At 37.8% G+C, this 13,707-nt stretch overlaps 2 protein-coding genes across 4 annotated transcripts in view; both read left to right on the forward strand.

Moving 5' to 3' along the window:
• LOC127640948 (AP-4 complex accessory subunit RUSC2-like) overlaps window positions 1-3,093 on the forward strand; it is a 31,436-nt gene extending 28,343 nt beyond the window's left edge. For 2 of the 3 annotated variants that reach the window (XM_052123688.1, XM_052123697.1), the window contains exon 13: window positions 515-3,093. In XM_052123688.1, the coding sequence (XP_051979648.1) occupies window positions 515-704 (190 nt within the window). In that variant the 3' untranslated portion in view covers window positions 705-3,093. The remainder of the gene's footprint in view (window positions 1-514) is intronic. The other variant, XM_052123703.1, reaches the window with a different exon arrangement.
• A 2,613-nt stretch (window positions 3,094-5,706) lies between these two features.
• LOC127636090 (acetyl-CoA carboxylase 2-like) overlaps window positions 5,707-13,707 on the forward strand; it is a 47,829-nt gene continuing 39,828 nt past the window's right edge. The window contains exons 1-2 of the mRNA XM_052116480.1: window positions 5,707-5,920; window positions 8,350-8,887. Coding sequence (XP_051972440.1) covers window positions 8,511-8,887 — 377 coding nt within the window. The 5' untranslated portion in view covers window positions 5,707-5,920; window positions 8,350-8,510. The remainder of the gene's footprint in view (window positions 5,921-8,349; window positions 8,888-13,707) is intronic.

Consider the following 13,707-nt stretch of genomic DNA (forward strand, 5'->3'; position numbering starts at 1 on the left):
GTCCACAGAACTGCTGACAACTGGATGTTTGCTTGTTTGTTTTTTGGCACCATTCTGAGTAAACTCTAGAGGCTGTTCTGTGTGAAAATCCCATCTGATCAATAGTTACAGAAATACTCAAACCAGCCCGTCTGGCACCAACGATCAAGCCATGGTTGAAATCACTGAGATCATATTTTTCCCCATTCTGATGGTTGGCGTGAACATTAACTGAAGCTCCTGACCCGTATCTGAATGATTTTATGCATTGCATTGCTGCCACATGACTGGCTGATTAGACATTCACATAAATAAGTAGGTGTACAGGTGTTCCTAATAAAGTGCTTGTGAGTGTATATTGCATATGTGAGTAAAAAAAAACCAGGGATTGATACAAGAGACATGGCCTCGTAAAAGAAACAGGAAATCGTACTGGCAAGATAAAACCACTATATCTACTGTAATTAACTGATCTATCTATCTATCTTTCTTTTTCTTTATTTCTCTTCTTCCCCCTGTTCTCCTTTTCTTTCAGTGATGTGAGGGCATTGTGCTATCATATTGCCACAGAGCCGGGCCAGCTCAGTTTCCAAAAAGGGGACGTGCTACAGGTGCTCAGCAGGGCAGACTCTGATTGGCTATTTTGTGCTCTGGGGGACAGCCAGGGCCTTGTCCCCATTATATATGTCACCCTAATTGAGGACAGTAAGGAGCCCCAGCGTTGAAGTTCTGAAGCATGGGCTCTGATGAAGAGGAGTGCGAGATGGGGTTGGGGACAGATAGGGGGTCACTATGAAACCTGATGCACAAGAGATGAGTCTGGCAGATTAATTTTGTGCTGACATGTGTATGTTAACACAAATATCACAAATATATGCTGTTATCAAATCACCTATTTGTTTCTGTAAACAGCAATGAGCCAACCAGCTATTAGAAAGTGTAGATCTAGTTACTGAGTAGTGATATCGTTTGCGATGAGCCGTTAGGTTTTGCAACCTAGCTTTTAAACAAACATGTCAATAGCCTTTTAAGAAGACCTACAAACCAAATGAAGTTATTAGATGACAATGCTGGCACACAGGTCTGTGACTTTATAAATACTGTATGATTTTATGTCATCTAGATGTTAACCGATTTCTGCGTTGTAACCTTAAGTGTGTGTGCAAATGCCATTTGTGGTTGTACATAACCCTGAGGTCATTCAAAAACATCTTGGACGGTTTGTGCAAAAAAGTGTTTCAAATTTAGCTAAATATACTTATGGGAATTAAATCGCTTTAACGGGTTGAACAATATTAAATATTTTCCTAGCCTTAGGACCAGGGCAGTTAGCCTGTCCAGAGGGATTGTCTCCATGACAACAGTCTTTTCTGATCTAAGGGTGCTTTGACAGATAATGGACAAACTAGTATCATCTCCACGGTCTCCACCCTTTTGTTTCATACTTTGCTCACCATTAAGGGACAATTTACAGCAAGATTGTCTGCATGTGGACTATATTGTACTATAACTCGAAAACTTTTGCACAGTCTGCTAGAGATGATGAAAGGGAAGATGTGTGTACTCTTTGACTACTTTAGACTTTTGTTTTGGTTTAAGCAGACATGGAATCCTTTGTGGCCTATATTGGTTTAGATAGATCCACCTGTACATAAATGGATGGATGTAAAGATACTGTAGAATGGTATGTATAGATTTTTGTGTAAGCAGGCAAATATATATGAGTTTAAATGGGTTTGATGTTACTTATACTGCAAACAAACACGTCTGAATGAGATTATTTATTCCATTCAAAGTCTGCTCTAGCTACCTGTTTAGATCACTTTAATGTTTGAAAATTATCTAGAAGTTGAAAGACATTCCTCTGCTTTTGCATTTTGAGGACAAAGTGAGACATTTAGACAGGGACGCCATAACAGTGAACTACTACATATGATTGCAGTGGTAAACTATTGTGCATTTATGAAGTTATGGCCAATGGCCATTTGATGTGCTAAATTTCAAGGTGAGGCCTTAGGACAGGAATGTGTATTATGTGTTTTATTTGAGCATTAAATGGTTATTAAATGGTTAATTTTATTTTAAATGATCTTGGGCCCTCATTATGGCACTTGATATGCTTTTATTTAATATAGTAATATATAAAAATCACACTTTGATTTGAGTTTATCAAATTACATTATGAAGACATCTCTAGATGACAATGTTAAGGTATGTTTTTGTTAAAACAGTTTTATTTTTATTTATTTTTTCTATTTATATTATACATTAGTCATTATTTTGTGTATTTGTAATTGTACGTATGTTGCATTCTCATGTTCTTGAAAGGAAAACGAGTTCATTATTTGTTATTCACAGCTTATAACACATTGATATTGTTAACAGTTAATAACAATAGCTATTCAAATACTATGTACATTATGTTGTTATGGGATGTTATAAGTAGAAGAAAACGCTCTCACACAAAAAGCTGTGCAATCTAGATTATAGTGCTGCTCCTTTAGGTCATTCTTTGTCACTCAAAGATTTGTCTGTTGGTCTTCCAAATACAGTATGCTTTGCTTTTCACTAGAACCCACCCTGCTAATGTCAGAGAGGGAGAGGGAAGGGGAGGTAGCTGTCCAGTGCCTTTTTAATCAGTGTGTCTGCTATAGAGGGAATAACTGTGTCTCCTCAAACGTGCTTTGTGCCATTCAAGTCCTTTTCTGTTACGTATTAAAATTGGTCTGAACAAAGACAGGAGTTAAAAGAAACTGGCAATAATTTTGGCCATAATTCACAATCATCTTTCTATGCAGATTGTTAGAGGATGAACACGTTGAAAGTGCAAGTCTTGATCGGGTGGTTAATGTATGTTTGAGCAATTATCTCGCTCTCCCTCTCTCTACATGCTTCATTGAGAGGTCATTCTGATTTGTCTTGCCTGTATATATATGATACCTGTAGCCCACCTGTCTCTCCTGCCCCCTCTGTATGATCATGTTGTGCTCCTATAACATTACAGCCATGTGTGGAAATCAATAACAAAGTGCTCATGTGGACACTGATCTAATGCCTCTTGTCTCTTTTCTCATCTCTGTTTCAAATAGGTGTTATCTAAATGAGAAACCTTTTACTGATTATAGTGTTTACTGAATTTACCTAATAATAACTTTTTTTCCAGATCTAGTAATTGTATTGTCGCTTAACCCACAATACACACACACACACATATATATGTGTGTATTCTAAAACAACACTTTTTTTGAATAAACACATTATTTATATTTTCAAAATATTTATGCTTTGTGTATTAATCAGTGTTAAAAGTAGGTTTTAGCTGATCTTGTGTCAGTTCAGCAATAACTTTGGTCTATAAAATCAGACAGATTTAAAGAAGAGTTGCTGATTTGAATTCAGTCATTTTAATTTCCCTGTCGATCACCTTGTGCTGTGTTCCCAAAGGAAAGAATACAAATGAGAAAGAGAAACAGCAATTTTGAGACATTTAAAGAGATTTGTTTGTTTTAGAAAAAGTGAATCTGGAATTTCAACTATTGTACATAATAACACGCCTTCAATTTTTTATTTTATTTAGTAGACCCTCTTTGCAAACGGTAAGAACATTGTTAGAGTAGCCTATAGAAATTAACCTCCTACTTGTCATGAATTTTTAGGCACTGGATGTGTGAGTTCGAGTCTCATACTGACCGAGTGAAACTTAAAGGTTTCACTGTAGGATCAAAGCCCTCTAGCATAACCACCAAACATTTACAAACTGTTTCGAAACAGTATGACGTAACGAAGCCTCGTTTGCTGAAATCACGTGACTTGGTCAGAAGGACCTGGCTGCAGCTCGCGGAACGAGGTGGGGCTACATATGGGGTGGAGCTACTTGTGCCGCTCCGCCCATAACGTACTATCAGTCTCATTTATCTTTCTTAGACATACATGATAGGAAATGTGGTCTTCGTTGGTGTTTGAATAGTTGAGCCAGGCAATTTGTGCCTACTTGCATGTGATCTTAAATCCTAAATCCCATGAATTTTATCCAACATTAAATGTGAGAAACAAATCAGGATTTTTAAAGGTTGAAACTGATGTGAAAATGTTCTTACAAAAATGCCAATTGATAAGCATGCATACGTGTTTTTTTGTGCTCATGCTACATATGTTCAGTGGCCATACAGTATTAACAGTAGATTAAACTATAATATGTAAATGCCTTATTTTTCACTGTAACAGACTATATATTAATTGCGTATTTTTAGAAATACATTTATATTTAGAATCATTACGTCTTTTCAACTTTTGTAAGAATTGGAGTGCAATTTACAGTTCATTTACAGTAAATGGTGCTGTTGGTTTTCATAACCCATTCAGTAATGTCGGGTGCATTTGCATCAGAACCATTAACAATGTAATAACAATTGTGTCTTCTTGGATATAATAAAAGGTTTTGCCTATATTAAAACAATACTGATGCACTTTTGTAATTTTCCCTCCACGGCGATATTAAAGAATTATCATATTTTATCATTTAGTTAATTCATAAATACATTTCCTTAACCATGCGTTATAATGAAGGCTTTGCTAAATTGCACAACTTTTTGATTTACAGATTTGAATGACAGCAGACTCATCAACACAATTTGTTCATCGGTCTATGCGACTCTACATTTGATTGAATACATGAGGTACAACCAGGGCTGGACTGGGAAGAGAAATCGACCCAGGATTTTAAATAGCAACTAGCCCAAAATTTGAGTGTGTGGGTTGGGGGGTTGGTGGTATGCTTTTCTGCATATAGCGGCACGTTTTTTTAGTCTGTTCTGCATAGCACGTGGCACATTTTAGCTTACTGTTGCCCATTCAGCCCATTTTGTGGCCGACCCACCAGCCCGCTCGGTTCTCCCGATGGCCAGTCCGACCCTGATCGGCCCCAAAGTGCGTCGGCCTGCCCACCGGGAAAATGCCCGGTATGATTACCAGTCCAGCCCTGGGTGCTACACAAAGTATTACCACTTACGGGTCATAGCACTAAAATCAAAATGATCTGGCTAAACTAGTTGAACACACCAATTACAAACGCATTAATATTAGAGATGATTCTTCGCTATAGCAGGATTAGTAATTTTCTCCTCCAATTATGTTTTCAACATGATTACTGTGCTCTGAAACAGCAAGAGAAATGCTCAGTCCTAGGCTACTACATTTCTTTGAAATGACACGTGAGGTATTCACTTACAGCACTTTAATACAAAATTTCTGGCTGAACTATTTTAAAACGTATTTCCTATTATGTATACCAATGGAAGATGACCGAGCCAATGAGAGTAAGTTATGGGCGGAGCTACACGTGCAGCCCCACCCCAGATGTTGACGGCCCCGCTCTTCTGGCTGCAGCCAGGTATACTTGATTTGAAACGCGCTCAGAAGCGTTTGGTAGAAACCAATGATTCGTAAAGGTTTCGAAGCGTTATTAAGCATTGTTTTGAAAGCGGCCATCAACTATTATTTTGTTACACATTTTTTTTAGATGTCCATTGATTGAAATCGTTCTTTCAGAATTTTTTAAATGTTATATATTTTTTTATTGGCTAAAGCAATGTAGAAATCACGTGTGTCTGTGTATTCAGCTTTACGGACAACGTTTAACTTTGTTTACTTTTTGTGCCATTCTAAAAACTGATGTGAAGTTTGTATTCAGTTACACACCACCCCATTTTTTGACCTTTGTTGTTGTTGTTGCTATATTGATAAGTTGTTTGCAAGAACTTCCTCCCCCCTCGTTTCTTACTCACCATGCCTGAACTTTCCCCTATATCCCACACATACACACTCTCACACACAGGGTCATCTCTTAACTGGCAGAGAGCTGGTTGTATGTCAGGCAGTTGTAAAGTGGAGAGCATTGAGTACTATGCGTACGCAGGTCTGGAGACTGGCTGTCTGTTTCAAGGTATGTTCTAAACTTTTCTAACTAATAATTGTATCTCATTGTTTACTTGTTTGAGAATGTCCTACTGCTTCTGTTTAATAATAGACTTGAGGCTTTGCATGTGGTTACCTTTTCTACATATGCGTGGTTCTGTTTACATTCCTGATTGAGTCTAGACATGTAGCCTAATGGACATTGTTTGAGTAATTGAATAAATTGCTGAATATTTTTTCCTTAAGCCTAATAGAGCTGTTAAAATATGCTGACTTAACCAGTCTGAGTACAAATTATGTTAGCTACATGGCCATGACAAACTTGTGTTCATCTGACTCTTTGAAACTAGTGGTCATTTTAATTGAGCTATTTTTGTGTATTTTATTCCTATGCCACATAACCTATGAATACATTACTTGTATATGAAAATTAAAGGGATAGTTCACCCCAAAATGCCTTCATTTACTCACTCTCACATCACTCAAACCGGTATGCATTTCTTTCTGCTGTGGAACAAAAAAAGAAGATATATATATATATAATTTTTTTTTTTGTTGAAAAAGTGTTTTTTGACCATTCAATGTAAGTCAACGGGATCTAATGTTGTTTTGGACCCCAGTGACTTTCATTGAATGGACAAAAACAGTTGAAACATTATTTAGAATATCTTCTTTTGTGTTCTGAAGAAGAAACAAAGACATACAAGTTTGGAGCAACATGAGGGTGAGTAACAATGACAGAATTTTAATTTTTGGATGAACTATCCCTATGTACAGGTGAAACTCGAAAAATTAGAATATCGTGCAAAAGTTCATTAATTTCAGTAATTCAACTTAAAAGGTGAAACTAATATATTATATAGACTCATTACAAGCAAAGTAAGATATTTCAAGCCTTTATTTGATATAATTTTGATGATTGTGGCTTATGAAAACCCCAAATTCAGAATCTCAGAAAATTAGAATATTACATGAAATCAATAAAAAAAAGGATTTTAAATACAGAAATGTCGGCCCTCTGAAAAGTATAATCATGCATATGTACTCAGTACTTGGTTTGGGCCCCTTTTGCATTAATTACTGCCTCAATGCGGCGTGGCATGGATGCTATCAGCCTGTGGCACTGCTGAGGTGTTATGGAAGACCAAGATGCTTCAATAGCGGCCTTCAGCTCTTCTGCATTGTTTGGTCTCATGTCTCTCATCTTTCTCTTAGTAATGCCCCATAGATTCTCTATGGGGTTCAGGTCAGGCGAGTTTGCTGGCCAATCAAGCACAGTAATACCATGGTCATTGAACCAGGTTTTGGTACTTTTGGCAGTGTGGGCAGGTGCCAAGTCCTGCTGGAAAATGAAGTCAGCATCTCCATAAAGCTTGTCTGCTGAAGGAAGCATGAAGTGCTCTAAAATGTCCCGGTAGACGGCTGCGTTGACTCTGGACTTAATAAAGCACAGTGGACCCACACCAGCCGATGACATGGCTCCCCAAACCAACACAGACTGTGGAAACTTCACACTGGACTTCAAGCATCTTGGATTGTGTGCCTCTCCATTCTTCCTCCAGACTCTGGGACCTTGGTTTCCAAATGAGATGCATACATTTGCTCTCATCAGAAAAGAGGACTTTGGACCACTGAGCAACAGACCAGTTCTTTTTTTCTTTAGCCCAGGTAAGACGTTTGACATTTGAAGCCCATGTCCAGGACCCGCCTGTGTGTGGTGGCTCTTGATGCAGTAACTCCAGCCTCAGTCCACTCCTTGTGAAGCTCCCCACACATTTGAATGGCCTTTTCCTGACAATCCTCTCCAGGCTACGGTCATCCCTGCTGCTTGTGTACCTTTTTCTTCCACACTTTTCCCTTCCACTTAACTTTCTATTAATGTGCTTTGATACAGCACTTTGAGAACATCCAACTTCTTTTGGAATTACCTTTTGAGGCTTTCCCTCCTTGTGGAGGGTGTCAATGATGGTTTTCTGCACAACTGTCAGGTCAGCAGTCTTCCCCATGATTGTGAATTCAACTGAACCAGACTGAGAGACCATTTAAAGGCTCAGGAACCCTTTGCAGGTGTTTTGGATTAATTAGCTGATTAGAGTGTGACACTTTGAGCCTACAATACTGAACCTTTTCACAATATTCTAATTTTCTAAGATTCTGAATTTGGGGTTTTCATAAGCTGTAAGCCATAATCATCAAAATTATATCAAATAAAGGCTTGAAATATCTTACTTTGCTTGTAATGAGTCTATATAATATATTAGTTTCACCTTTTAAGTTGAATTACTGAAATTAATGAACTTTTGCACGATATTCTAATTTTTCGAGTTTCACCTGTATGAAAAGCTAAATCACATTTGTAATGTTTTGGTTGCACACATCATATTGAGCACAGTGATGCCACCTAGTGTTCTGCTCTCTGATATCCTAACCGTGGCTTGTTTTTTTCTTTGTTTACAGTTAAATACTTACAAAAATCAAAGGGACCATCATCTAATTTTACAGGAGGTAGCAAAAGTTTGCAGGCATATGTAAAGTCTCCCAGTCCACAAATATTTGTAGGCTAAATTACCTCTGCAATGGCCTGTACATTTACAGCACTATTACAAATATGCTAACAGATGCTATTACAAACACCTAACAGCCACTGTTCAGAGGATCAACCATCTCCTCCAATGGACCCGGAAACAGCAAGCACCTCAACAGGAAGTGAGGAGATTCCTCAATCAACCAATAGTAATCCCACAGACCAATCACAAGTCATTGAAGAAGCAGCCTCCAACTCTGTTCCAGTGCCTACTAATAAGTCTGTTAGGCCCAGGTTTGGTGCAGGTGTTCAGGCTAAAGAGAGGCTTAAGTTTATTTTGGGAGCTTCTGAGGATAACTCCTCCGATGACGAACCTTTGTTTGTGGGGCAGGGTGCCAGATCTCAGCCCAAGGCACCACCCACCATCATATCCGAAGCACCCCCTGTCCTGGCTCCTCCTTGCAGATTGAGGTGAGCATCGCTAGATAAATTTGGTTGTTTTTTACATGTGCGTGTATTTCTGTTCTAATTATATTTTTAATGTGCAATTTCTTAACCCAGTTCAGCATTTGATTGTCTCTGTAAAGCTTAAAGAAAAAAGTACCAACTTGTGTTGCTCTTTATCCAGCCAATTTGAAGGTAAAAATTGGAGATCATTTTGTAGCGCCCCCTACCCTCTTAGGTGTGTGTTGCCTAAACTCTGTTAAGCCTGGTTTATACTCGGAAGAAGCCGAAATGTTTTTCTCCAGGACGAACTAATGCACCCTAGGCACGGTGTTTAACGTACTGTTCCAGCCACAAGTAAAGCCAATAATGCATGTTTTTCTCTCCGTGCACCACCACTTTTAGCGCTGTGCTGCTCCTTTGCTTTATTATTAAACTTGTCACAGCCCATTTTACTTTTAAAAACTTCAAATACCTCTCCAGTCATTTGTCGTGCCCGTGCTGTCTTTGTAGATTTTGTGTTGCAAATCATGTAAAAAAAAATATATATATATATATACTTCCACACAATCTCTGAGAGACAGCTTTAGTTGTCCATTTTAACAACAGTAACCTAGGTAACAACTCCTCAGATGGCACGCGGATTGTAAATAAAGCTTCACCACCAAACCACACCCACGAATAGTTACTGCGGTAAGGCCAGCCTCTATGCATTACGGTAAGAGCGTGTAAGAACTGATTTCAAAATAAAAGCGACCTCCGGTGAACGTCATTCACATTCAGTATGTCTGTCAATAATGAATGAATGAATGTAATTTTTTTCCTAAGCAAATTTTACAATTCACAAATGCAAATTTTCAAACTCTAAACCTGTTTTATCTGTCTTCTTAAAAGAAATGGAAAATTATTTAAATCTCAGTATCTGTTAATAAGAAAGCTATAAGGACTGTCAGTATTTGCACTGCTTTTGGGCTCTTCATGTGATCTTTTTTTATGTGATATAATGGCCCTCTTATTTTTTTTAAATTATTATTATTATTTAAAAAAATATATATTTAAAAAATGTTTTTGTCTTGTTTTATTTTTTCTTGTTGTTTTTTAAAATTGATATTGTTGTTGTTGATATTATGTGCTGTACGTTTATTTAAAAAAAAAAATTTTTGTTGAATGTTCTCAGCAATAAAAAATAAATTAATGAATTAAAAAATTAATGAATAAATAAAAATACACAAATAACTATATAAAACAAAATGGATAAATATTAAACAAACAAAAAAAAACTAACGATTTTAATTAAAAAATAACGACTGCAAACTTAATAATAACTTAATAATAAAGAAAACATTTCCAAAGACCATCTGACTTTTAAGAAACAAAATGACACTGTCGCTGAGAAATTCGGTGTGTGAAGGTCACTTTTATTTTGAAATCAGTTCTTACACGCATAGTAAATACATGCTGCAAAACAACCTGGGGGCTAGCTTGACCATGGCTGTGTCTCGTTTCAAAGGCTGTGTGCTAGGTAGTACACGTTCTTTGAAGGCTGCAGTATACTAAGTGTCCTCCTTTAAACAAGTATCGTTTAAACGAGATGGCCTTCGTAGGACAAACGGAAACAGAATGTAACATGGTTGCTATGACAGCACGCCACTCTTTAACAAGCACTTTGAGTGAGAAGGGAACAAAGTCAAACAAATAAAAAATTATTCCAAAGTTCGGAAACATTTTCCAAAAAATATTTCTTTAGAAATGTAACACATTTAAGACAAATACATTTTTGAAAAACTAACGTTAGGATCATAAAATATAGATTTCCTTCACTGCAGTAATTTGATGCTAAAGGTTTCTTGTTGAAAGCTGTGGGCTTATGAGTGGGCTGGTGTTGTTCCAAAATTCCACACATAATCCACCTGTTTATCACTATGATCTGAGGATCATATTGAAATAATGAAACATCAGAATATGATGAAATTGATAATTTTGTTAGTACGTGAGTCCCTCTATGCCACTACACTCTTGTTTTTTTTCCAGAATATTTGAAATAATATAGTTATTTAAGTTTTTTTTTTTTTTTTTTTTGCACAAAATGGCTCAAATGTCAATGTAAAGTAGTCAATGGAAAGGAGGAGGTGAGAACCGGCTTTTCAATATAAATAATAGTTTAATTTCAAACTCAAACAAAAGACAAACACACACATGACGGACATGTCCGTAAACTATCTCTCTCTCGTCGCACCACCGTCTGTCATCCCTCTCGGAGGCTTAATTAGCCTTATAAAGGGACCAGGTGTGTATAATCACAACCCGGCCTGCCCTCCGCCCTGCTACATTCCTCCCTCATTCTCTCAGGCTGGGGAGCCCCCGGCCTGACGTACACCCCCCCCCCCCCCTTTCCCTGGGGGAGGGCATGCTTTAAGCCTAGTCTGCCGGCAGGTCATCCCCATCTACCTGGACGAGGGAGGGAAACAGAAATAATTAAGAAGGGGGGGGGGGTACTTCCTGTAACTGTAACACCCCCCAAAAAAACACTAACATTTAAACGAGAGGGAAAAGGCCAACGCAGAGCAGCAGTGAGAGAGAGAGAGGAGAGAGAGATGGAAAAAAATAAAAAAGCTACTCGCCGGTTCTCCGATACACCGTCGCATGGTCCTCGATCACTCCTCCACCCTCTCAGGCGGACGACAGCCGCTTCTCCCCGGTAGGACCGGAGTCAGACTCACGACCCCCCGCGGTCAGAACGCCCCTCCGCGGACGGCGACCATTCACCGCGTCCGAGCGGTCGGTCTACTCCCCCCCCGCCTGGATGGCAGCGGCGCTCCCCTGGGTGGACGGCAGTGTCGAGGACGCCGCGACGGGCATCCCTCCTCCTTCCCGGGCTTCGGCACCAGTGTAAAGTAGTCAATGGAAAGGAGGAGGCGAGAACCGTTTTTTCAATATAAATAATAGTTTAATTTCAAACTCAAACAAAAGACAAACACACATATGACGAACATGTCCGTAAACTATCTCTCTCTCGTCGCACCACCATCTGTCATCGGCCTTTATCCCTCTCGGAGGCTTAATTAGCCTTATAAGGGACCGGGTGTGTATAATCACAACCCGGCCCGCCCTCCTCCCTTCCACAGTCATGTTGGTTAAACTCTCTGACTTGTATTAGTAATATTTTACTGTTAAATTTTGTATTTACCAAAACTGTTTTAATGCTTATTTTTTTAAAGAAATTATAACAAATTATAACACTTACCAAAAAATTGTAATTTTAATTTTTTTTTCTCAATAATTTCAGCTTTGATTTTGTTTACTCTCTCTGGACAGTTATACCACATACAATTATCCCAGAATAAAAAAAAAAGAAGAAATGACTTTGATCTCAATAATTGAAAACATGTTCAAGTAGCTGTTTATTCAAGTAGCTGTTTTGTGTGAATTAATTTTTAAGTATTGTTTATGTATTCTTACTGATGAAGAAAATCCAATTGAAAGTCTGAAAGTGTTAATAATAATACAGTAGAAATGTCAGAAATGATTATAATGAGTAAAATTAATGTTGTTATAACATAATGAAATCATACAGTATGAGTTGCATCAGTTTAAATGCATTATATAACTATTTCATATTATTTTTCTTTTTGGACCTCAATAAAATACCCATAATCCCAGTGATTATTCGTTTTTCTGACTGGTCTTGTAAATGTGGTCTTAACGGCCATGATACTTTATTTCCTAAGATGTGCTCTTAAACTCAGTAGGGGACACTTTACACCACATTAAAGTGCCCAATGACAAACAGGACAGATTTATGGATATGAAATACAGCCATATGGTCATTCTCAGCACTGTCTGTGATTACCTGACTCGCTCATGCTTGTCACCTGTTATTATGCCATGCCGCACATTTCTGTACTATTAATAGAAGAAACTTTCAAAGTCATTCTCACTGCGTGGTTAGGGATGTTTTAATGTGGAGTCTGGCTATTCTCGTGTAACCTGTTGGGACATTGTTGTTGGCTTCCACGAGTCACCTACTTGACATAGGCTCAACTGGCTGGGCTCACGCAGACACAAAGGATACATTTGACTGTTCAGGGCCGAACACAGGCAGTTTGTTTTGCTCCAGTGAAACTTTTCAATTCTTTACATTTAACTGAAGTTTCCAATTTTTTAAAGTGTTGTTGGGTCTTGTGATATTTGTCATTTAATAGTACAATGTACTTTTTTGATGACATTTGTCTAGATAGCTCTTTCTTCGGCAGTGGTTATAACGCTGTGAACAATTCCACCTTACTATTAAGAGATATCGGCCAATATTTGTTCATTTTGAGATTATCGGCATCGGCAGATAACGGTCAGCTTGGCCCATTAAGAGTTGTCGCTTTCCATCTACTGACTGATAATCAGTAAATAATTATTTAAAGAATTGTTTGGGAATTATAGTATGAAATAAGTGTTCATGTAATTTTTACAATTGTATCTAGTCTCATTTGTTTATTATATACATTATATCACAAACCTGTTTTCTGCAATGCTTTCCAGCAGCTGTGCTCAGCTGCTACTGAATCTACAGTGGCACTTCTGAATCCACAGCTAAATAAATTATTTTGTAAAGCAATTTTACCCAAGTCATGATCTTGCAATCTAAATCGAATGCAATAAGATAACAAAAAACAAAACGTGTGTCTTTTAGTGAGCTATCCTCAAGGTCTATACGAAAAAAAAAAAACCAGTGTAACCATTGTTGTACGATTCACAACAAAATTACTCTTTTGAACTGGTTCTTTTAATGAATAGCTTAAAAAATTCACAAGTTGAATTAAATCTTCACTGAGTGATGGACTGAACCAATCAGA

This window comes from Xyrauchen texanus, chromosome 4, assembly GCF_025860055.1.
Source record: "Xyrauchen texanus isolate HMW12.3.18 chromosome 4, RBS_HiC_50CHRs, whole genome shotgun sequence".
NCBI classification, from domain to species: Eukaryota; Metazoa; Chordata; class Actinopteri; order Cypriniformes; family Catostomidae; genus Xyrauchen; species Xyrauchen texanus.